Source organism: Zonotrichia albicollis, chromosome 5, assembly GCF_047830755.1.
Source record: "Zonotrichia albicollis isolate bZonAlb1 chromosome 5, bZonAlb1.hap1, whole genome shotgun sequence".
Classification (NCBI taxonomy): Eukaryota; Metazoa; Chordata; class Aves; order Passeriformes; family Passerellidae; genus Zonotrichia; species Zonotrichia albicollis.
In genome coordinates, this window is record NC_133823.1 from 32,628,497 (window position 1) to 32,653,896 (window position 25,400).

Here is a 25,400-nt window from a genome sequence, read left to right on the forward strand (position 1 = left end):
AAAGAACAGCAAAACACATGAGTCAGTCACAGAGACATAATCCCTTACTACCCTCCTTGTCATGCCCAGCCATGATTTCATTGGAAATCAATTTTAAGTGCTATCCTAGATGGGGCTTCTTCTGACTACGTTTTTCACAAGTCCTTTGATTTTTTTTTTTTCATGAAAGTTTTAAAAAAAGAACAAAGTTGGTGGCTGACTACTGGTAGCTGATGAGTTAATTGACTGCCTGGCTTTAAAGGGAAGTAAAAAAAGTGTAGCTAACTATTACCTGGTCACTGGAGAAACTTTACAGCCTGGTTGCATCTGGTGACGGAGCTGCACACCTCTGGGCAGTAGCTGTTTCTCACAGTGTTATCTAAATAAAATAAGTCAAATAAATGGCAATGTAAAATTCTGTTGTACATAACATGTACTAAGTGTAAGTCATGGTAGACTTGGGTCTCATGGCTGAATCAGTGAAAGAAGTCAGAAGGTCTAGGTTTTTATCTTTGTTGAAAGCTTCTGCAGGAGCTTTGGACAGCTCATTATGTTTGTGTCTCAATGTTCCAAACTACAGAAAAAAATATTTACACTTTCACATAAATATACAATTTTTTGAAGAGGATGTTAGAATTAAATGCTTTTTCTGGGTCATTAACATGTTGCATCCATCTGGGCTTGTGGGCTGTGGCACGGGATTGTTCATTTTCTTACCTGAAGATAGATACTTTTCCCTACTTTTGCTCTGATGGTGTGCTTAGACATAAAGAAAAAGCGTCAAAACCAATATGTATAATCTGCAGCAGTTTATATTAGGCTGTGATTTTGCCTTGTTAGAATCTGTTGGCTAGATTTCATCACAGTTTTGGGAAGTTGATAAGTCACTGCACTTGTGATGAGTGGATCTTTGTGGGTTAAATGATTGTGTCCTATTTTATCATGTGCACTCTGCACATAATGTGAAGTAGCTCTGCCCTAATTTGCTTTGTCATTAATCATTACAAGTAAAAGTTAAGGAAGAAGTTAAGAAGGAGTTTTCATGCACATGGAGTGTAAGACTGAGAGGGGACATCAGTTTAATGTTTGCCTTTGCTAAATAATATAAAGCCAGCTTGGCAAGGACAAGCCCCAAAGAAATCACAAATCTAAGATTTGCTTTTTCAAAGTGCAACCAGTAAGAGGCCATTCTGCGGTCGCTCATAAGCAAATTGAGAAAGAGCCATGCTTAGCTCCCCAAGGATTTGTAAAGGAGAAGCACTGTGGGAATCAGCCACTGTTCTTTGAAGCCCCACAAAGAGCACACTGCTCAGGAGCACCGTGCCAGGGACAGAAGGCAGATGTTCTCAGAGCTGTGCAGTGAAATACTGCTTCTCCACTGGTCTCAACTGTGTAATTAGAGGCTTGCTGTCCTGGGTTGACTACATGATGCTTTTATCCCTAATCGTCTCATTATGTTTATGTTGAATAATAAGTTTTGTACCTTTAAGAGTGTTCCAGAGAGTGAAGGGGGGGAGAGAAGAAGCGCGCAGTTTGTTTTCAGACACTGCACTCACTCCTCCACATTCCTGCTCCTGACTGCGTTGTCTGCAGACAGACAGTGGGGCAGAGCTCTTCTTTTGCTTTTTAGTTAGTGTTAGCTAGCTGAGGCAAAGAAGTTCCCTGGACTGTTTTTTTCCCTTTTCTTTGGACCTCTTGGAACTGCTCTGGACTGAACACACAGGGGAGCAGCTGCACCTGTGGCCCACTGGGCCGGGCCTGGCCTGCGACAATTCCAGCACTGAGGGACTGATCAGAGACTGAGTGAGCTGCTGCTTGAACCTGGGGTTTTCTCAGTTTTTCATCTCTTTTAGAGTGGCAAGGGGTCTCATTGTTTGATATTGTTTTGGTTTTATTGTTTAATCAACAGTTTTTTTTCCACCTTTCTCCAAGGAGGTATTTTTTTTTCCTCCCAGACCAGTCGTTGGGGAGAGGCCGATTGGATCTGCTTTTCCCACCGGAGCTCCTTTGGGGGATTCTTCCCCAAATTTGCTTTAAACCTAGACTCTTGCTTTATACAGCACATAAGATTCCAGCTTTTATATAATTTTTCAGCAAGACTATTGAAGACTTGAGGCTCTTTGCTCATTTGTATAGCACGGAAATCTTAAGCATATTCTGGAAGTTGGTAGTATGTTTTAAGTTGTGCTTGTCCAGCAGAGATGATTTTGGAAAAAAAATTAAACACAACTTCTTTACCAATAATGTTCATGGAGAGAAAAGAGAGCACCTTAGGCTTTTAATAGTCTTTTAAAAATTGCCCAGATGGCACAAAAATAGTCTGGATAGCTTTTCTGGGATAGTGTTAGGAGACAGCATGTTTGACTTTGTATCTTTGTGGATGGTCAGTTGAAGCATTGAAGAACTTCACTATGCTGAGCTAATTTTTGTGGGAGCAGAGCTCCAGACAAACTGAGTTTTAAGGGGAGGAGCTGATCAGAGGGCTGGAGCATCTCTTCTGTGAAGAAAGGCTCAGTGTTGATGTTGTTCAGCCTGGAGGAGAGAAGCCTCCAAGAGGACCTTTAAGCAGCCTTCCAGTACCTGAAGGGGGCCTGCGAGAGCTGGAGAGGGACATTGTACAAGGGTATGGAGTGACAGGACATACGGGAAAGGCTTCAAACTGAAAGAGAGTAGATTTAGAAATAAAATTAGCCAGGTTGGATGGGGCTCTGAACAACTTGGTCTAGTGGAAGGTGTCCCTGCCAAGGCAGGGGGGGTTGGAACTAGATGATTTTGAAGATCTCTTCCAACCCAAAATATTAAATGGTTCTATGATATATATAATTGAATACAGTTCATTCTTGATTTAATATAAGTGGGTTTTGTAAGCTCAGATTTGACTAGTGGTGAATGACAGCCTGGGTCATTCACCTCTAAGTACCAAAATATATTTAAAGCAAAGGATTCTTTCAATGTATTTTACTGTTTGCATGTTTTAACTGGGGCAGATGAAAATACATTTCTCATTTTGAAAGAAAAATTGCATGTGACAGGAATACTGAAAACCAGAAGCAAATACTTACCTATTCCTATTGAGGAATACAATTTGGGTCACCCTCTGTCATAAGGAAATCAAAGTCGTGCAAGCAAAAAGGAAAATGTATTTATAAAGTCACTATATTCTACATTTTCTTCATTCCACCAAAGCATACTGACAGTGTGTGACCTGTGACCATGCAACAAGAACAAGTGGAATTAAATTGTATTACTCCTGGAGCTGTTTTATTCCTTTCCCCATAGAAACACTAGGGAAACTAAGGAATGGTTATGAGCCAGGGGAAACTGGAAGGTTTTCAAACAATTTCACATACAGAACCTGCATTTTTCTCTGAAAGTTATATTCTGATTATATTCCCCTGTAGGAAGGACAGAAAATAAACTGAAGTCTGGTCAAAGTTACATTACAAAGTTGTCTTTGACAAAAGGTGCCTTTCATTTACACAGACTTATTACTGTGAGTTTTCTGTGACTCAGCAAACTGTGGGGTTTGGCTGTCAGAATTAAATAGTCTCTTGTGGCACAATGCCAGAGTTCAGTGTGCTTTCACTTAGTGTTATCAGAAACTGAAAGTCAATAAAATTTATAGAAGCAAAATTTTCCAGCGTGTCCATGACCTTGCTGGAGAAAGTTGTGCATTCAGCAGTGTCAGCTACTGTCTCTCAGTGTTCAGATGTTGTCTTCACTGTGGTTTGTGTCTAGAATTTTCTACAGGAGGAAAAAGATGAATTTTCATGACATTTTAAATTTTAGTCTTATGATGTGGTACAATTTAAACTAGATTATGCCTTATAGACCCACCATGTGCTGAATTGGTCTCTCCATCTTCCTTTATCAAGAACTGCAAGGCAAAAGCTCTCCATAAGCACTTCAAAAAAGGATAATTTTAATTTCTGCAACACTTATAGGGTGCAGAAATCTGGTTTCTTTTACTGGACATTTTGTGTGTTTCTTTCTAACTGGAATAAGTTACATTATTTTATTATGAGCCCAGTCCTTAAGTTTATGAAGGCATTTGCTAAATTTTCTGAAAAATATTCTGGAGAATTAAAACTGGAACTTAAATTTGTATTTATTAGTTTCACAACCCAGAGAGTGAATATCTTTTCACTTCAACAGTCTAATGAAATAGATCCCATATGGCCTCACTTCAGGCTTCATGACATTGGCTATTTCTCACTGATGGGACTCCTAAAGCTTCCCATTGCCTGGATGCTCTGTGCTCTCACTGTTCTGTTCTTTTTCTTTCTCAATAGGATAATTCCTCTCTTGTTAACAGGATGACTGCTTCTTTGTTTTCAATAAACCTGATCCATCACTCACAAATCAATTGGCAAAAAACATCCTATCTGCTTCTGCTTTAGGTATACTGCAGTGGATGCTAGCTCCATGTTTTGGAACCTTTCCCATAAAGCATTTAATTAGGTTTTCTCTTTCCATGATTACCTTTGCTCTTCTCTCAATCACTTTTCCTGGCTGCTTCACCTGTCTGTATAAACTAGACAGCAAAGTGGTGTAATCCTTGGGCTGGAAACAGAGATATGTGCTGATAAAGGACCACTGATTTTGTAAATATTGAACCTGGGTCCTGAAATGCATGCTGGTTAACACCCCATACTGTTAGATATTAACAGATGATACTTACCAGAGCTCAGCATCAGAAAGCAGACAAAGACAAGAATTAAAAAAAAGGTGGCAGCTGCTTGTAAATTCACTTGAAAAGCTCCTGGGATAAGGTAGGTCAGAGCATAACTTCAGTGAATGATAAATGCGATAAATGCAATAAATACATGTGTGTAAAACCACCTTCCTGAAGTCATAGCTGTTTCAGCAATTGACTTATTACCACCTCAAACCAAAGAAATCCAGACCTGGTTTGATACTATCTGGTGGAGAAAATAAAATCTTATTTTGCTGATAAGACTGAGTGGAGAACTAAGGCCCGTAAATACAATGTAAATCCAAACACCTTCTCCTGAAAAACATGATGATGCATCTGTTCACCCAGGGCAGTTCATATTCAGTAGCACTATGACATGTTTATTGTTACTTGAACTTTTATGTGCCTATGCTGGTTTTGGCAATGGAAAATTAAAATTTTATGTATAATACAAATGCATCACCTACCTACATGCTTCAGGAAGACTCTTAATGTATGAAAGGGTTGGAATAATGGTACCCAAACAAGAAACATCAGTATGACTGCTGAATAATTTGAATGTTGCTTTCTCAGTTAGTAATCTTGTCTACATTTTGAGAGGCAGGCCAGCAGTTCTACAGGCTAAGCTCTACCTAAATATTATCACCTGGAGACTTGCTAAAATATTTCATCTTTCCCCTTCTTCAATGGAGTGGTGAATGACACTTCAGTTCGAGACCACTCATTGCTTTCTAGCCCATTTTTTCTTTTCATCTGAACACACCAAGATTCTACATATTCATGCTCTTCTAACACAGCTATGTGGACCATATTCTTAGTGTTGATAAGACTTAACATAAAAAGCTTTTCTCCTTTAAAATTTTCCTTTGCTAGCAAAATATTGCTTCCACATTTTCTGCCTTTGACAGCACTGTAACCCTGCTGCTGTTTAATCTTATGCAAGAAAGTGAAGCTGGAATATGTGGGAGAGCACATTGGTACTCTTCTGTATGAAAGGGCCAAGATATTCTCTGAGATCTGCATTCATAGAACTGTGCTGATAATCAAAATGTTGGGATAAACTAAAAGCCCAATTTTATTTTTAATAAATCTCAGCTAAGTAGAAAAGTGAACTCTTTAGGCCTGCTGTAGAAAAGTACCCTTAGCAGCAAAGATGATGGGTTGAGTGTATGAAGTTAGCAATGTGACTAGAATACAGTTGCACCATGAGAAGGATATTTCCCAGAGTGCTGGGAACCACAGCTGTCTGAACACTGTGGAGTTATTTCCTCATCACTATTCTGGAGCAGTGTTTATCCAAGAGGAAAAATAGCAGATTTTTCAGGCCCTCAGCTTCCACTAACAGAAATATTAGTGCTTAAGGCATGAAGGGGAAAATAAAGTTATAAATGAGTGAGTTGTATTAATACCAAACCTGCTATTATCTGCTGTCATTAATGAAGAAAAAAACATGCATGAATTTCTAAAATCTTCCACTAGGCTGCCACTAACACACATCTCTAGCAGGAGATCCAGCATGACATGAAACAATGTAAGGTCATGAAAAGAACTTTAAAAGATGGGCTTTTATTCACCAAGCTTTTGATAACTAAAATAAAGTCCTCTGTACTAAAGTGAGTCACTGGCAACAGAAGGAAAAAAGAACCTTAGTAATACAATTCATCTGATCCAATTTTAAACCTCAGCTAGGAAAAAGATTAATTGTATCAACCAATGTGAATAATTCAGATGAAGATATGTACATTGTTGCCTTCATAAATTGACATTTTTGTAGATGAATTCCCAGAGCCACATCTAGTAAATAAGCCTGTTTAAAAAGCTTTATAAATATTAATAACTTCTCATAATTACTGTTATAAGGGGTACTGTATTGATGGGTTTTCCCCATTTCCTGCCCTGTGCTTCAAATAGAATTAAAATGAAAACATAGGACCAGCTCTTGCAGTAGGTCTGGTGTGGGAGATGTTTTTAGGAATTGCTTATGAAGGGATGTACAAATGACAGGCATTGTGATTCAGTGACAACTCTGATGCTCTGCCATAGTAAGGCTTTTAAGGCAGATGCCATTTCACAGTCGGTCTGCTTAAGCATGTGAGAGGCACTGTGGCAGGTTAATTTGAGCATGCAGTGTGCAGCTGCTTTATTTAGGCTCACCTGAATGCCTGTCACAGTTCTGTGCTCAGACTGTGCAGCACAGGAGGCTGGGGCAGGATGGGAGCCTGGCTCAGCAGGTTCTCCTGCCAGGCCTGTGTCTCCTTGCTGGGCAGAGATGGGGCCTTGAGTGCAGCTAGGGGACCCAGAGCAATGCAGCCTCCTGATCCAGATGCACCTCCTTCTCCACTGCCCTCAGAGTGACTGGAGACATAACCCTTCTAGCATGGAAGTGATACAGGGGTTCCTGGTTTAGATTCCTAAAGGAAGGATGTATACTCCTATCTTCACTTTCTTCCCCCACCAAATACTAGGAAATTCAGAAAAGAATTTTTACCTCTTTGAATCACAAAAGATGAAACGGATAATATTCTCTTTGCAGCTGTGAAAAAAATAATGGCACATGAATTTGCATTCTTTGTCATGTTTTGCTATGTAATTTGATGATACAAGCACCTGGAAATGTCAATAGCATCATTGTATATCAAAGTCCTTTACAAAGGTAGCTATCATTATTACCATGGGGATGCAGAGACTAAAGGGACTCATTTGGAGTTACTCAGTAAGGAGGAGGAAATTCAAGTAAAACGCCTTTACGATTCTCTGCCCATGTGGTGACACTATCAGGATTTTTTTCTCTTTGGTACATAACCAACATGTTGTTCCAATGCAGATGATCAGTACATCTGTATTCAATTGAAGTTACAAGGGGAAATGAGATATTGTATACAGACTCTGCAGTGGATAATGTGGCCACTGCCTTGAGCTGAGCACAAGGCTGGAAAAAAGATGTGACCTTAAGAAAAGCTTGAACTTAGCAGTAAACTGACTCAGTGCCTATGCATGAATTGCAGATTGCTCTATGGCTTGGCCCTAGATTTTAATTCTCACTGTCACTCACTTCCTACACAGTAATATGTCTTAGCTGAGCAGTCTTTGCTAAATCAGAGACAAGCTAGCTTAAACATCTGAATTGTTGTATTAGTTAAGACCAATTTTCTTTAGTCCAGTGTAATGTTTCTGTCAATGGCCAAAGCAAGAGCATAAAAAATGGGGAACTATTTAGTGATCCCTTGATATCCTTTCCCATTCAGGCAATCATTGGTCTAGAAAATCCTGATATGGACCTCACAGATCCACAGACCTTTGTGTTCAAAAGTCTTTTATGGTTCTGTTGCAAATCATTGTGTTTAATCCCTTTTTCAGATCCATTTATGTATTTGGCCTGCACAAAATCCTGTGTAATGTTAAGGTGCAAGAGCAAGGCTTTGTTGTGAGTTTCAGTTTTTGGCAGGAGCAAAACATTTGTGTAGCTCATTTATCACAGCATATTGTATTTTCTGTGGTCTGTGAAGCTGCTACTGGAAGCAAGCTGTGACAGCTATTGAATGCCTAGTTTGGAGGCAAAGATGTTAGCAAAGCTATTAGAATTCTGTTACAGCCTGGGGAACTGAGTAAGCCAAATTTTCTATTAGGCTCTTCAAAGTGCCAGTAGTTACACAGTGACATATGGCTGTTTTAGCCAGGCTTTTATCATCCTTAATGTACAATTTGATACAAATTTTAGAGAAGCAAAATATTTTTGTCCCTTGACTAAGAAGGCCATTTGACAATCAGAAAGTGTGGTTAGAACCATGAATGAGTTTTAGAACCATTTCTAACAGAGGAAGTCTCAACAATTTGTGTCTGGCTCTGGGGAAGATTTCTAGTTGTCTATTGTCACTAGACTTTTTTTTACATGCTTTGTCCTACTCTCCTTTCTTCCTCTGCTATTGAACTTAGCTCCAGTGTCATCCTTCTGACTTCAGTTGTCCTGAACATCACCAATATTTTATTTTAAACAGTGAAAGAAAGGACAGTGCACACTATTAATCAGTTTGTAAATATATTTTCCACTCTTTTAGACCTCAGATGCAATGTGTGTGTGTGTGTGTATGTGTAGTCACAGCATTGCAACATTTCATTCAGGAAACTTTCAAGAATGTGGCAAAGATTTCCTCTTGCCCTTACAGTTTTGCATCATTAAACTTTTTATATGGGATTTATCAAAACAATGTAATGGTCTTAGGAATTTTAGTTCTATTTTAAAAACTAACTTTTTCATTCAAGAGTCCAATATAAAAAAAAATCAGTAGGACTTCACCTCCCTAAATACATTACCTACTCTGAAAACCAGTTTTACTTTTAGAAACAGTGAGGGGATTGCATGAACTTTTTACCCATCCCACCTTCCTGGCTTTAGTACTACAGATAAGGAACTCCAAATTGGTTTCTTGAAAGCCACTTTTACAAAGCAGCTCAAAACCTGAATTTCCAGGATTCAAAACAAGGCAGATCCAATGGCCTTAAAAAAAAAGCTCCTGACATCGTATGTCTATGCTGCTTATGATATGATAATCATAAAAGGCAAAAATTTGATTTCCTTATTTTTGACACCAGGCAGCAAAGAGTGACTTGCCAATACAGAAACTATTTCCACTGATGTCTTTCCTATTCACTGTTTTATCTACTTTACAAAACCTTCTTGTCTTAAAGGGAAATATATTTACCCTGATTAGGGTAGATTTTGAGGAGATTAGAGAAAATCTTTTGAAAATTCATTGATTAGGAGTGCAGCTCCAAACTTTTGAAATACATCCTTTTTATCCCTTACTTTTGGCTTTAGGGAAATAGCTGAATTAATACAAGTGACATGACTGGAGAGAATGCCATGTAAATGAAGGGCTCTTGAATCCAACAGATTATGCTGGTGTGTCTTCCATCATTTCAAGTCTTAAAACCCAGCTAGGATATCCTTCTCAGAGGTAATGAAAATGCATGGCCTTTCTTATAAAGCTGATGATGATTTCCTTTGTCTTTGAAACTTGTGAGTCCCTGGGATTCTTGTTCACAATATGCAGGCATGACTGATAGCCACAGAATTTGAACCATCTGTGCATGTTGCTTTCTAAAAGCCCTCTCTTCACATCTATTATGTGGGAACTAATCTAACATCTATGGCTTATCACAGACTTGCTAGGGTAATAAGCAAGAATAGCTCAATAAAAAGAGATAAAAAGATACAAATGGGAAACATTATGCCAATTAGGAGGCAGAAAGAAATAACACATTTATTCATTTGGCATAACTGCTGTTACTTGAAGATAAAGCCAATATTATATTCCAGATAGTTACCCTTCTGCGTTACATCACCCTAAAATTAGTGCTGCTCTCCTAAAGGGATGCTGGCTGCTTTAAATGAAAAAGAATTCGGGTCAGACTTGCCACTAGCCAGAGATTAGTTATTGGTGGGATTGTGTATGATGTGACCAACAACAAATGCAGACAATAAGGTAATAGCATATCTGTAAAGGATAAAAAAAATATGGTGGCAATTGTAAGAAAATAATTGTCTTTAATTACTGGAAAATTGTGTCACCTGGGGCCCCTATGGATTAGAAACATCTTTAAAAAGAGATGAACAAAGAAATCCAGGAAAGAAAAAAAGCAGAGATGCAAACGTGTTGGTTAATTCTAAAAAATCAAGGCAGTTTTCTATTTGCTTGGGTGATAAAGTGATTTTTCTTAGGCATTACTAAAAAGCTTTTAGCTGTTTGTTTTCTTGTTAGTGGGTTGCCTAAAATGTCTACAATGTACCTGTCTAGGCTTGTACTAAGACAGTAACTCTGGCCAGTCTTCCTCACAAATACAGAAACTAGCTTATTTTCTTATTAAGTAACATCTTCCAAGTTCTTGGAACTATGTTGAAAATAAGATTTCATATAATCTACCAAGAAAACTGAAGTGGTCTTTCCATTCCTCTACTTTATTAGTAGTTTTTGTGGAGATACAGATACTCAGAGAGTTTATTAAATTATGCATCCCATATAAGGCAATAAAATAATTTGATATTGTCAGAAGAACTTTATCTACCTCTGTTAATGCTTGATTTATTGGATGAAACTGCAAGAAAGTATTTTAAGTTTATTATTAGCCAAATGTAGAAAAAGGTCAAAGTTCTGTGTACATCAAGGAACAGAAACACTTGGATGTTAATTTTTCCCAGACCATATTACAGCATATCTACTTGTTATGACAATCCAGATCTGATCTATTATAATTTCAAAGTAAAAAGAAAATATAATTCTGAAGGTATTCTCCACATTCTATACATCTATAGATAATCTTCTAGCTGTAGCCAGATTTGTTAACATGTTTCTGGGATATTAATTCTTGAAAAGAATAAGCAAGGCCTTATTCTCTCCTTGTGACTGCTGTGCTTTGCAGGGTTGTGCAATAGTTTCCATATTCATTAGAAGAAAAGTGAGGTACAGCATGGTATTCCTGGGAACAGTATTAGAAGAATGAAAATGCATGTTTCTTTGCGTTTTTATTCAGAGTAATTACAGTTCAAACACTGCAACTGTTCCACAATGTCCCCTCTTCACTTACACTCTCCCTTCACAACCACCTCTGACTGAATAACAAGGAGTAGTTCCTTTAGTACTGCCACATGCCTTGGCAAACCAGAGATTTTCTACTACAGGTACTGAGTAATTATTCACAAACTGAAGGAAAAAAACAGCAATCAGAATACCTTTTACAAATTAGAGAATACCCTTGCAAATTGTAATGGACCTCAGTTTATTTGTAATCATAGCCTCATTTTATTGGATCAGTTTTAATTTTTTAACATAGTTACATCAGCTTTACCTGACAAAACTTCAGTAGAATTAAATACTAATCCTCAAATCATTAAAACCAGATGCCATACAGAAGGACAAGAATGGAAGTGACCCATGAGACAATCCCAACATAAGATTTTGGAGGAATGTATCAGTTGATATTAATAGTGAAAAGTAATAGTGGCTAAGACCACCTCAAGTCCAACTTTCTAAGTAAATGATTTCTGTTTCCCAACTCAAATGGAAAACAAAAGTCAGAACAAAAATCAATTTAAATCTAACAAACTCATGGATTTTACAGGAAATAGAACATTTTGGTTTTGGGTATTTTAAATGTTTCTGAATTGAATGCATTTTGTAATGCAATGTCCAGTCAAAAAAAAATTAGGCAAATTGTTTTTTATTTTCATTTTCAGTCTTTTTTTTTACCTGAAAAGATGTAAGGAAACATCCACTGTATTGTGCTTGCTTATAACGTGTTCTGATGAAATCCAAATGTTAATAACTATTTTCTGGAGATGATTTTTATTACTACAAGAGCTCTATTTAGCTTTTTCACAAAGATTCTTTTATAAGGTCAGCCAGTCTCTTGAAGGCCTGCAATGAAAAATATGGTTCACATTTATATTTCAGCATTACATGAATAGGGAACACGTCAAACCTGTAAAGCTACTGAAACTGCCCTAACCATATAGAATCAATATTTTATAATGCAAAGTTCTGCTGATATTCTTTCTTTTCCTTTTATAAAATCATGTATGGGGTTTAACTGCAAAAAGCTTCCAATTCTCTGATAGGAAATAAAAGGCAGAGATTTCTGAAACAGAAAAATGCATATATTGATGTTCAAAGGTTATTTGGAGGTCAGATATAACTTCTAACAAGCTAGTGATGCCTAAAAGAGGATCTCTTTTAACTTAGTATTACTGCCCAGGGACTCCAAAAGTGAAAAAAGGGAAGAACAGTTGAGTGGGGAAGTATATAAAAATACAGCTTGACTGTCAAGAGTATGGTTATGAATTACTTTAACAAAGAAAAAGGAAAAAATAGAAGAAATATAGAAGACCTACATTGGCAATAGAAGCATTATCTGTTACAAGCCTTCATAATGACATGAAAGTACAACTACAAATACTGGACTTTTTCATGCACCCAATCAAGTCAGCATTAAATCTGCACAAATAAATGTCTCCTATCTTTTCTCCCACTGATTTTATAGATAGAGCCAAATAACATCAAAAATGCTCCTAACACACATAAAAGATTAGTTCCTGATAATAGTATCAGGAATAATAATAAAGAAATAAAAAATAAACAAAATAAATAAAATAATAAATAGTAAAATTATGCTTGTATGTAAATTGTATGAAAGAAAACAATAGTCTTTCTTACAAAGAATTTTCAACACACACACAAAAAAAGAACAGAGGTAATTCAATCACAGAATGTTGGGAATCCAAAGTCTCAAAGATACGGGATGCCTGCTAATACGTAAGCAAATACTCTGGCTTCAGTAAAGCATTTATAAATAATGTCTGGGAGGTTCAACTGTGAGACACTGTATGTATGAGATACACAGAAAAATTCTAAGTGGTCCTCAAAATTTGGTATCTTGCAGATTATTTGGATGAGTATCTTGCTTAAGGAACAGTTAATACTGCTGTGAAAGTACTGCTTAATCACCTACAGACTAAAACCTCTAACATTTAAGAAAAAATATAAGAAGGATGTAAAAAATAAAGGAGCATTACTGTGTGAGAAACTGTCTTGATAAGAATGTAAAGGAAAGAAAATCTCACCAGATCCATCTGGGCAGGAGAAGGTAGAGAGAAGGAGGCTCTGACATAAGAACTAGGCTCTGAACTATCAATATTGAATGCTCCTCCAGGAACCAGTAATACCTATGAAAAAGTGATTAACACATAGTTATTACCACTTCTATATTTTTAAAACACTATGTTGAATTAAATTTGAGAAAGCTCAGTGCTTACAGACTTGTAAGTGTGAGCATGGTGTAATATATTCCTTTTTTCAAAATGAGAATACAAAAATATGCAATCTGTAACCAGACTTTTCATAATAAAACCAAGGGGTCTTTGGTTTTGGTTACCAGGTCTTGTTCATATCATCACAATGCTTAGAGGCACCTGGGGTGTAGCTTACTCAGTGCTGGATCTTACAAATTGGAGAAATAAACCCAAACTTAATTTCTGTCATTAAAAAAATTTAGTCAGCAGCCATGATACATTTAGGTATATATATTAATATTATATATATGTCATACATAATGACATTGTACCATATGTTCTATTGATTTCAATTTAAGTAAACTGATAAAATATCAGCATCTGAATGGAGTCATGAAAATATTTTGTTAGTCAATAACTATGCCGCAGTGCCTGACTTGCAGACTTAATAATGGTGCACAGCAAGTCCCCCTGCTTTATTATGTGTGCACATATGGATAGATACAGATATTTTATCCCTCCCTTTTTTTGTTTTAAGATCACAAGTCATTAAATCATGTCATACTTCTTTCTTCAAAGCCTTTTCCATTATCAGCTGCTGTGTATCAGAAATACCCTTAATTTTGATCCATAAGAACATGCCAGCAGCAGGAGGGTACCATTCTGCCAAGTCTAGAGAAAGAGAGAGAGAGAAAATGGAATCAAGGAAGAAACTTATGCCCCACTTCTAATGGATACATCATAGATTCAATGATGTTTTAGATTTGCTGATACAAACATTATTATCACTATTGCTATAGCGATGTTTTTGTATCTTCTTCTAAATTAAGGTCACTATTTTTGAGATTTTTTGAAGACAGATATTTTAAATATCGAAAGTATGAGAACATAATGAAGTGAAATACAAGCTCTTTGTAAAATTGCTTTAAATAGTAATGTGGTGAGCTTTTTTTCATCACCATCTATTTCCCTGTCCTACCAGAAAGCACAAAAATGCAGCAATAGAGTATTTGTTCTAAGCTTAATATTTAATGCAATTGATTGCTTATAGTGCTTATCTGTCACTTCAGTCAAGAGATGAACTTCAGTGATTTTTCTTGAGCACAAAGATGATAAGTAGCTAGCAAAAAAATGTAAGTTATTATCTGTGTTGCACTCTGACCTTTTAACCACTTGTCAGCAGCAGTGAGCATTGCATCCCGCTGGATCCTGTAGAAGTCCACCACTCTGAAAGCAAATTATCAATTCAAAGTCAGGAACTCATATCCTTCAGGGTCTATTTGTTGTTTCTGGAGGCAGAAACAAAGCTTTCCTACTTGAACAACTCAAGTGAACAAGCACATTTAATAGAAATATAAGCATATACTAGGTGGGCACAACAGAGTATACTGTGTATATAAAACTTTGTATATGTATCCAAGAAGTCTTTGCTGCTTCACTGCGCCTCCAACAGAGCACTGATCAACCAGACAGAGGAAGTCCCTGTGTGGCTGTTTCTTCAGCTTTACACATATCACAAATACCTTTTATATATTACATCCAATCTGTCTATTATAGCAGTGGATAGAAGTCCTGTTAACAGTATTTACTGCACAAAGCACACACACTGAAGAAAATTAGGGACTTTAACATATGCAAAAGCACAGACTTAATATTTGTGCATTTGGGTTGAATTTGTGTAACAGGTACTCATAGAAATTACATTTAACAAGGTAAAAAGCAAATCATATGATAAACCTGTCACAGCTATTTGACAGCTTCCCCTTTCTAAGCTTTTGGACATATCTCCTTCAAACTTCAAGTAAAACTTTCAAATAATATAATCTCTTACTGGGAAAAATGACCCTAACCCAGGTTTCACCATGGACAAGTCACATGCAGCGGATTTTGTCAACATAAAATGACACAGCTGTGCAATAGAAGGCACAAGAGAAATGCCTGATACTGAGTTCATAATTCAAATGCAAATGTGTTCCCATTTCTTGAGAAAACATCCTTAGTAATTTGCATACTTTTCATAATTTTACATTTGTAATTTTAAAAATACTTTCTGAACCAGTACTTTTGATTTATGGATGTATTTTATTCCATCTGATACACAAACACCAATACCTCCAGAAACTTAAACAGCTTTGGGGCTCAGTATATCTATTGCTACATTCTATATGAGAGAGTAAATCTCCTTGTGCAGCTTTTACCAAAATTGCAAATCCTGTTACCATTTAAATTACGTGTTGAAAACACAACAATTACTAAAGTGAAACATTCCCAAAAAAAGTAGCTGCTCCAAAAAAAACCAATCTTCTACTCCAAAGCCTGATCTAACACCTCACCCTTGTACAAGTGAAATCAGCTGGAAGAGATTGCAGTCAGCTGTGAGGCTTCATCAGTAAGGTTATAAAGTAAGTACTGCAGCTGCCTCACTACAGCCCTGTTTTCATTTGTTTAAGTGGAAGAACAGCCTCCAAGCTTGATCAAGGCTGCCTTTTGACCTACAACAAAGAGGTAAGTGAAGAGATGCATTTGGGATTTATTTTTTGGGAACTACTGAAAGTTGAGCTAAAGTGTGGTCCAAGTTCCTCGGTGAGATTTCTCTTTATGCTCCTAAATCTTAAAACAAAGCAATTCTAAGGCTGATGCGTCTGGTTTGATTTTTTTTTCCCAAATATTGCTGTTAACAGTATGAACATCAAGGGGACACAAGTGGCTGTTACAGTGAGATATAAGAACTTCTTGCATGTTTTGCTCATTTTGCTGTCACAGCCCTTTGCAGAATGTAGCACACTCCTACTGAAGTGAGAAACTTGTGGCTCTAATGATATCCAAGTAGAGCGTATAAAATGAGGTACTGACTGTCAAGAGAAACTATGCTCTCCTGCATAGTAAATGAAAACTAAATGTGTGTCAGTCAGTATGCAAGAAATGTCTTGTGAGTCAGATGGTAGCCCAGTGCTCTCTAACAGTGAGAGGCAATGTTCAGGCAATGTTTCCTGTGTGTAGATAAACTTCACTGTTTTTCCATCAGTATCCCCAGTCAGGAGATCAAGGATGGCAAGAGTGTAAATTCCTGCTAACTTAGTGAACTCCCTTTATAAAGGCTATGCTGACTCTTTCACAATAGATCCTGTGCTCAGAGATCTCAGCTTTTGCTATAGACCCTAACACTTTAGCAGGGATCCAAACTTTTTTCACTGGCTTGATGCTTCCAGGATCCTCTCAAGCTCCCTTCAGGTAGGAGCTGCATGATATCTGTGCCAATGGACTGGTGGATTGTCTGCCTGGAGTAGGAGGTGACATGCCCCGACCTGCCTGTCTGCAACCTCACACTGTGTCTCCTCAGGGCTCTTGGTGAACCCATCAGTCTCGGTGATCTGTCTTGCCTACTTGGCCTAATACTGGTGCAACTCCTCCAACTTTTTTGCTACAAACAATGTTTGCTGTAGGCAACAAGTAGCAGAATGACAGATGATGAAATTCAGCATAGGACATAACCCTACCTGTCTATGTGCTCCAAGAAACCCTTTTGTCCCCATTGCTGAAGGAGCTGTGATATCATAATCTAAAGAAATAAAACACATCATCAATACCATGTTTTAAACAGGACTGTTCCACAGTCATCAAAAGATCCATGGCCAGATGCACTATTCAACATTCCCCAGACATGAAATTGCATGCGGTGTCTCTGGGAGCCCTAATAAACAGAGGTGCCAAGGTTATTATTGTCCATGTTACTGGTGTCTCCAAGGACCATGGCACTGGTATTTGGAAGCTGGGGTGGGGGGAAGGGAAAAATGGATGGAGAGGTAAATATGGTACATGGGGAGAAAGAGGAAGGCAATGTATATTGCCTTACCTTCCTGTCCACATCGGCCTCTCCACTTTAACAGGGACGAACTAATGGAGCTGGAAGATGGAAGCCGTATTTAGATGTGTTCACTGTCTCCTTTCCTTAGTACTAACCATAAAGGGGCTGTAGTTGTCAGCTTGCTTTGAAATGTCTTTGTGGGCTGCCAGTATTGTTTTAATTGAAAAGTAGAATAAAAAATAAAAAATGAGTGTTTCTTCCATACTGTGCTTTACATTAAGGTTTTTCAAAAGAACCTACCAGAAAGAGATAAAGTATTTCAAAACTTGATTCTTGAAATTTGAGGGTTAAGGGATATCAGCTGAACTATCCATGCACTGGGACAACCCTCTAGCTCTGGTTCTATGATGGTCTCTCTTCCTTTGGCAGAATTGACAATGCATGTGCATAAACAAAACTGTAAAAGTGCAGAGCAATTATGAAAGTACAAAGCTGTTTGCTTGCAGTTTCTTGTAACTTAGGATATGTTGTCTTCTCTAAATACAATTCATCTGGTGGCTTGGTACTTGCCTGTGTGAAAGTGCTGGTGTGCATTGTTGACACCTGAATGTGTAGAACAACTCTGTCAATGAGAGGCTTGGGACCCGTCAGAAAACCAATTCTTAAACTGGAACCAAACAAACAAAAAGTTACCACAGAAATGCAATGTGCTAATACTTTTCTGAGTTATATGTGGGAAAACATGCAACAATTTCATTGATAGTGTATGGATCTCTTATGCATTCAAATTTATCTGTATCTTAATACTGCCCTCAGGTTATACAATTTAGAAGCTGAGTACCAAAGTAATGAAATAAAAACATTTAAGAAGTTTTAATGCTTATAGTAGCTTCTTAGTTATGAGGCTTCAGGACAAAATCTATGTTTAGAAGCTATCTTCTGCAACCACAAAGATAACATGAATCAAAGGGAAAGAAAGACAAGTTTTCCCATAATAAAAGATCATGAATGCTCAGGCTTTATGACAAACAGGTAAGTGGCAAATTGCTTTATTCTTTCACTCCCTTTCAGTACTGCAGAAGGAATTGAATATAGATTGATAAACTAGATGGTTCCTTATGATTCAATTCTTATTACCCATCCTTACAGATTGGCTGAAGTTTTTATTTGAAGAAAAATGGAGCCTGTAAACTCATACATGTCTTTGGAAAAGATAATACTGTGTCATGCCATTTTGTGGTGTCAGTTCTGAAAATGCAATCACACCCAGCATTATGTTGTCTCCTCACTTTCTCTAGGATGGGTTATAATCCACTGTCTGCCAATGCAGACTTCACATTATTTTTTTTATATCTATTGGGTTAACAGACAAAAGCAAGCTAAAAATCAAATACATCGACTTGTGTGAAATGGAAAACAGCCAAGTTGGTTCTTTTTCTGGCAGGTGGAAACAACCTGAAAGAACTGGAAAGCTAGATATCAGTACAACCCTATGAACAGTTTGTTAAGAATTATAGTTTCTTTTCTGTGTAACAAGTTCAGGGAGTTTGCAGGAATACTAAGCTACAGATAAAAAGGGAAATGGAAAAAAAAAGAGCGAAAAGCTCCTAAGATTTCCAGGAACAGAGCTGGAATCCAGCATCTTTCTGCCTAGATTGTGCCTACAAGAATGGGCTGCCTGGGGGGAGAGGCTTAGCTATCTGCTTCAGAAGAGAAACAGAACCTGGAGTAAAATGACTGCCAAGAGATGACATGAAAAGTGAGAAGAGTGCAAAAAGCCGTTGATTCTGAAGCTCATTCCAGAAGTGGATAGTTAGTAAATGAGAAAACACCATGGCATGTCTCATCACTTCATATGAAGCCTTGCATCTTAAGTGAACAGGCAATGCTAAGTGGTCTGCAGCTGGCCTTACCCAGATGAGAGAATTTTAGAGAAAGAGTCGGTCCTGATAACTCGGCCATCCACATCCATTGAGAGGAAAGTTGGAGCCCATGGCTTGGAATAAAGAATAAAAAACAAAATTCAAGGATTTTTGCTAGTAAGGATTATAATGGAATTATTTTCTTTACTAGGAAGACACAATTAATTTCTCAAATGTGTGTGCCAAGGAAAACATTTCAGTAACTTGCTAACAAGTGATTGCTTAGCCTAGCTTTCTGAGATGTGATTACAGTATTCTGTGAACATCTTCAAGAAATCAGCTTTGTTATTTTTTGATGATTGCTTAGCCCACTGTTCAGCACACAAGTGTTCAGTTTAAGAATTGGTATGATGCCATAAGAAGGAGAGAGAAATAATGATTTTTCTGCCAAGATTTCTTGTGGAGTAAAGAGGTATTGCAATTTCTAAAATGGAGGCTTGTAGCATTTTGCTTTGCTATATTAAAAAGTGAAATCAGAAGATAGGACCAAATTGTGAAGATCTGAATCCAGCATACCTTTTATTTATCATGAATTCTGTTTTTACACCTTTTTCCCTTCATTTTCTTACAAAGCTTCACAATACTATTCAATAAGTGTGGCAGTTTTATTGCCTCCTTCCATAAAAACATATTTCAAAAGAGAAAATGCTGACCTTTATATTCTACCAATGTTTTAGTGCTTTTTAAGACCCATTTTGATTTCTGACGTTAGGTGCTTTTAAAGACTGAGGAACTGCAGATTCACATATGAAATTTGCAGAAAATTTACAGGAAGGGAAGCTGCCTATCCAGTGCCATTATATGTGGTACCTGGGAGAACTCCCAGATTCTCCAAAAGGCAAAGGGATATAGTAGGTGCAGAGTATGCAGTCTTCTGCTGAATGAAAGAAGAGATGGGGAGAAAGGAACATTAAGAGGGTGAAATTTTCAAAGTGCTGCTTCAGTGACATACTTGCTTTGCTCTGAATGCAAAGTCTTCGTCATTTTCTGATTACTGAAAAATTCTATCCTGTATGAGGCTTGAGGAATTTGAATTACCACAAAGGGGAAAATTACTGAAAGGAGCACAGACTGTCAGGCCTACAACTGCCTTGGTAGGACGTGAAGAAGAGGCATGCAGGAAGGTTCAGGGCTCAAACCTTAGTTCTCTTGTGAAACCTTAGTTTCTCCCCAGAAAATAAGGTGTTATAAGGATTATGAAAGAAAAATTACCTTTTCAAATTGAAGAAAGTAGTAAGGATCATCTTCTATTATGAGAAAATCATATTTTCTTGCAAGCTGAATAAGTTAATAAAAAGTAACAAAAGAAATAAGAGTTAAAGATGCTGCAAATTCAGTCTGGTGGATTTTTTTTTAACCAGCATCATATTATGATTCTATTGATTGGCCATTCATTATCTAGAAGCTCCCATGATAAGAAGCCTTCAAGTACCCAAGTTAGATATCAAAAAATTGTAAGAGTAATCATGGTACGTATAGTACACAGACCCTTGTATGCAACTGAAACTCTGTTCCATGTGGCATTCAAACCGTGCGGGCAACATGCAGTAAGTCCTGTTAGAAGCCCATGGCAAGGTACCAGCTGCCAGTGGGCTACCATTGAAAAACAGTTTACCTAAGGCATAGTCTGCCTCTGAAGAGCTGCTGTGGAAGAGATTCTACTAGAAGCAGTTCTAGGAGGACTGTTTGCTGGACCAATAATGGGCCTGAATAGCAAACATAGGATATCTTCAACTGAAACAAGACTGATATTTATCTATTTCCACCTACAAGGTTCACAAGAACACAGTTCCATACCTGGTAAATCTCCTTTTTGCGCTCTGCGGTCAGCGAGTTGCCAGTTGGGTTGCATCCATTTGGAATAGTGTACAGGAATTTGGGGAGGTGATTGCTACAATTTTTTACATCCTCTGGGCTCCATGCAGACAGAATTTCTTTTAAAGCTCTTGGAATAATGCCGTGTTGGTCACTAGGAATATTAATTATATTACAACCCAAGGGTCTCAACTGTTGATAGAAAGAACAAAACTGTCATAATTGTGTAATTCAAAGGCCTTCCTTTTGTCATTGTCACCATAACATTTCATCAATACAAAGTCTTTCTTTTTGATTTTATAGACATCTCAAGCTCCATTTGCTCATGAGTCCAATAAAAGTTTGCCTGAATTTGCTGTAAGGCTTGTGACACTTACCACATTTTTTTTTATTATATTACTCATATTATATACTCTTTATTATATTACTCTTTATTTGTTCTAGTAAACCAACTCAGAGGAAATGGGTAACTCCTATGTTCAATTGCTGCTCTTTTCTAGGAAATCAGGTTTGGTTTTTCAAGTGGAAAGGGAGTTTGTGATTCTGAACTGCTCTCACCATAGACAGTTAGGGTCACAGCACCTTTGTTTCCTACTGACAATATACACTCTACTTTGGTGGAAATGTCAGAGCTTTAAGCTACTCTTCCCTGACAAAGGGCAAGGCATCTGTTCTCTAAATAGATAAATTCAGCAATAAAAAGGAGAATGAAATGATGCTACTGCAGTGACATGTTGACAGCAGCATGAAAAAATATAGGTAAAATACCAATGAAAAAGCTTGCAGTCCCTCCTCTGTGGAATTTCAATTTGTACCATGTAGTGCTCTGCATTTTTAAGTAAAACTGCAAACTGCTGCATTGTCAAAATACATTCCTAAAAAAGTACAGCTGATTAGACTATATATTCAAATATAGGACAGTAAGCAATAACAAATTTTTTTGGTGCAAGGGGGGACAACTGAATTTGTGGTGTATTTATTCTAACCCTTCTTGAAACTCTTATGCATTTTGAGGCATTTAATTTTATATTGATTAAACTACTTTTCAGAAGTAAACTTTGCTGCTTTTGTACAGTTCTCCCTAATTCATATCTTTGTATTCATATATGGCTGCTTCAGGCCTATTCCAATATTACACTATTTATATCTCTTGTATACTCTGATCATTAAATACTTCAGGTAAACATGCTGACATCTTAACACACTCACTTGTTATAAATTTAATTCAACTAAACTAGGTCCTGATGGCTTTCTTTCCAGTCCCATATGTGATCCTAGCCCTGGAATAAACTAGTGTTTGGAAGAGGAATTTCAAATAGCTTTCACAGAACTTTTAGTAGTTCCTTCAAACCTTCTATGAATTAATATTTATGAACTTAACTAGTTGGACACTAAAATCTTGAGTCTTAGATATGTTTTTATGGCAAATACAGTGCTTGTAAGACTGCAGATCAGGCATTAAACTACTGTTTAGTTCAAATGTAACCTTGACAATGTTTTGTAGCTAAGGAATACCTACAGCTGCTAGTGTCCCCGAGTATGTGGGTGCATCCAAAAGGATGTTGTCTCCAGGATTAATGAGCATTTCAAACACCTGCAAAAGAAAATATTCTGTTTTAAAGATTGGTCAGTTATTATACATGTGCTTTGTACTTTTGACTTCTTAGTGGGGTTAAAAACCTTAATTAGATACTAGTAATTCCCCAACCATATCAATATCTTGTCTGTGAGAAAGACAATGAATGCATGAAAAATCTGTTTTAGAGCCAAATTAAGATCGGTTACCAACTTGACATGGAAAGAGAGTGCTCTGAAGCACCCTTTCTACTGTATAAATTATAGAAAGAAACAAGTAAACAGCAGTGAGAGTGGACTGGAAAGGGTAATTATTTCAGCAAGTAAAAACCCCCAAAAATTAGGAAGTAAAAATTAGAAGCAACATTTAAAATAGAATTATGGTAAAGCCTCTATGCATTTATTATTGCACTACTTGAGTAACATGATATGTTATCTTATTGCATGTCTTCTACACAGGCTTTTTGGTCACCTGAACTTTCATGCAGTCCTGATAGTCTAGAATGCCACTCCAATTTTATTGCATTTCCCTTATCTTGTGCATAAACCCAGAGTAATTTCATATCTATGGAGAAAGAGTACATGAAACAGTACCCTGCACACAGTTACAGAGAGCACCTAATGCTGAATATAGCTGAAGTGATGGAAGAATAAACATCTCTCTGAATGAAATGCTTCTAACATATGAGTCTTTTGGTCTTACTTTACACAAGCCTTCCTGGCTGCCAGTTGTGACACACACTTCCATCTGTCCTTGCTCAGGGCTGTAATTGGCTGTGGGGGGATCGTGTAAGTTCCGCTGGAAATCCTTCAGCCAAGACAACAGCTCTGGGATGCTGAAATGTGAATAAGAAGGCATATCTCAGACCTTATATAGGCCAAAGCTAGTCTGTTCCTCTAAACCCCTGCCAAATCTAGCATGCAGTCCTGAGTTTGGTTTCAACTGTCACACAGATACACTTAAATGCAATTGCTATGACTGCTTTTTCAAATTTAGAAAATGAAATAATTTAGAAATAATTTCTGCCTGTGGTCCATACACCAAATTATCATAGTGAAATCTGGGCAGAAATTATTTGCCAAGGATGAAACAAGGTGGAGGCTGAACAATACCCACTCCCAGAAATGATCATTCTGTACTCAAATCTGGCAGTGAGCCAAAGTTCTTAATGCTGCTTGTAACCTGCTGCAGATTACAAGGATTTCCAAAACACGTTTTCAAAAAAAAAATCTTAAGATCTTGTAGGATGTTCACAAATGGCTGGTTCATTTAAATGTTAAGGAAAGTTTTAACTGATGCCCCATGTATCTCTGTAGGTACCCCAGTCTTTTTGCAAACCTGTCCTCACCTGACTCAGTGCTGTCTGCCAAGAAGTCTACATGAGCACTAAAGCAATATAATGATATGGAATATAATGATTTGCAATTTTTGTACCAAAGATGACAATTCTATAAATACCTCCACTCAACTACCACAAGTTCTACACGCTGACTTTAGTATATGGTGCCAAATGAAAATAAATACTCCAAAACATAGAAACGATGTGTTGTAATGCAGTATTTTTTAAATAAAATCTGATTTGGGTGTCTGGATTTTCAAACACAAATAGTTGGAAATGCTCTGGCCTGAGAAATACTAGGATTAGGGTTTTAAGTCGATTTTTTTTTCTTTTTACATAACTCATTGCAAGATTTTCCACTGGAACTCAAATGTAAATAGTGAGGCAAATTGAAAAAAAACCCCCATGGGTTTTGGGAATAACCTATTTTTTGAAAAAAGGGCTTTATGAGCAGGTTTTAAAAACACAGGTGACTTAATGCAATAATAAAGGATATTATGATGCTTAGCTTCTGGTATCTTGAAGTGCAAGCAGCTGTGACAGATACCCTGCTGAGGCTGAGTACTGGAGAGCTCTCTTCATCAGATCTTCCCCAATCTCAATAGGTGTTCCATGTCCAATGTCAACTGTTGCCCTCTTAAATGGAAAGACATTAGGATTTGGTGCCCCTCCAGCCAGAGAGATAAGAGATGGAGGAGACTTCTGCATCAATTCAGCTAGAGTAAAAGGAAAACACCTTGGTTACAATTTGATTATTACAATGGTGATCATTTCCTTTAATCAATATCTAATAATGGCCCAGAAAACATCTTCTATTTTTCAGTTTACTTGTTTAACTATCATGAATTCAAAAGGATAACTCCTTATAGTTAGCTTTCTGCTTGGATTAAATAGGTGTTTGGGGGCCCAAGGAGGGAGATACTGCTAGGACAGACTAAAACAAAAAATAATTTTAAGTTAAAAAAGCTACTTGTAATTTATTTTGAAACAATCTGGACAGCTCTGTTACAAAAACTGTCATGACTGATGTCTTCTGAGCTTCAAGAATTTAAAATCTAAATGATCTTCTGTTTAGACTGACTTGAAATGAATGGTTTTGTTTTTTGTTCTGTTTTTCATTCAGTCTCACTTCAGCTGATCTGTCAGCTATACTGACAGATGATTTTAGCTTTTCTATAAGGGAATGGAAATGTTTCTAGCAGCCCAGTTTTAGTGGCAGAGGTACTGTGTAAGTAATTTGCTATGAAGAAAATCTTAATTCCTGCTTTTAAGTCACAGTTTCACAATCATTCAGATCCAATCTATGCAGTGCAGACCAGACCTTAATCCAGCAAGGGCACTTGATTGCATTAAATCTAAGAATTCCCAATATGGCATTCATGCTGGCTCGACAGTTTTACATCAGATATGAGAGGACAGATGACACCAGATCTGGCTTAAAAGTGGCCTGTTACAGAGTTTATTTCCCAGTACTTATTAGCAGACT

At 37.2% G+C, this 25,400-nt stretch overlaps 1 protein-coding gene across 11 annotated transcripts in view; it reads right to left on the bottom strand.

The window, feature by feature from the left end:
- The window catches only part of AADAT (aminoadipate aminotransferase), a 37,412-nt gene that overhangs the window by 10,048 nt on the left and 1,964 nt on the right, over positions 1 to 25,400 (bottom strand). For 4 of the 11 annotated variants that reach the window (XR_012580449.1, XR_012580448.1, XR_012580447.1 and 1 more), the window contains exons 3-15: positions 24,462 to 24,630; positions 23,278 to 23,410; positions 22,519 to 22,593; positions 20,982 to 21,191; positions 20,397 to 20,462; positions 19,176 to 19,258; positions 17,833 to 17,929; positions 16,955 to 17,016; positions 14,620 to 14,684; positions 14,023 to 14,129; positions 13,290 to 13,391; positions 11,920 to 12,087; positions 272 to 7,208 (exon numbers count right to left, since the gene is read on the bottom strand). Coding sequence is in view for 2 of the 11 variants with exons in the window: in XM_005483800.4 (XP_005483857.1) it covers positions 12,046 to 12,087; positions 13,290 to 13,391; positions 14,023 to 14,129; positions 14,620 to 14,684; positions 16,955 to 17,016; positions 17,833 to 17,929; positions 19,176 to 19,258; positions 20,397 to 20,462; positions 20,982 to 21,191; positions 22,519 to 22,593; positions 23,278 to 23,410; positions 24,462 to 24,630 (1,211 nt within the window). In the remaining 9 variants the exon portion in view is untranslated. Of the gene's footprint in view, positions 1 to 271; positions 7,209 to 10,610; positions 12,088 to 13,289; positions 13,392 to 14,022; positions 14,130 to 14,619; positions 14,685 to 16,954; positions 17,017 to 17,832; positions 17,930 to 19,175; positions 19,259 to 20,396; positions 20,463 to 20,981; positions 21,192 to 22,518; positions 22,594 to 23,277; positions 23,411 to 24,461; positions 24,631 to 25,400 lie in introns of those variants that run through there. The other 7 variants (XR_012580450.1, XR_003379481.2, XR_003379480.2 and 4 more) reach the window with 7 other exon arrangements.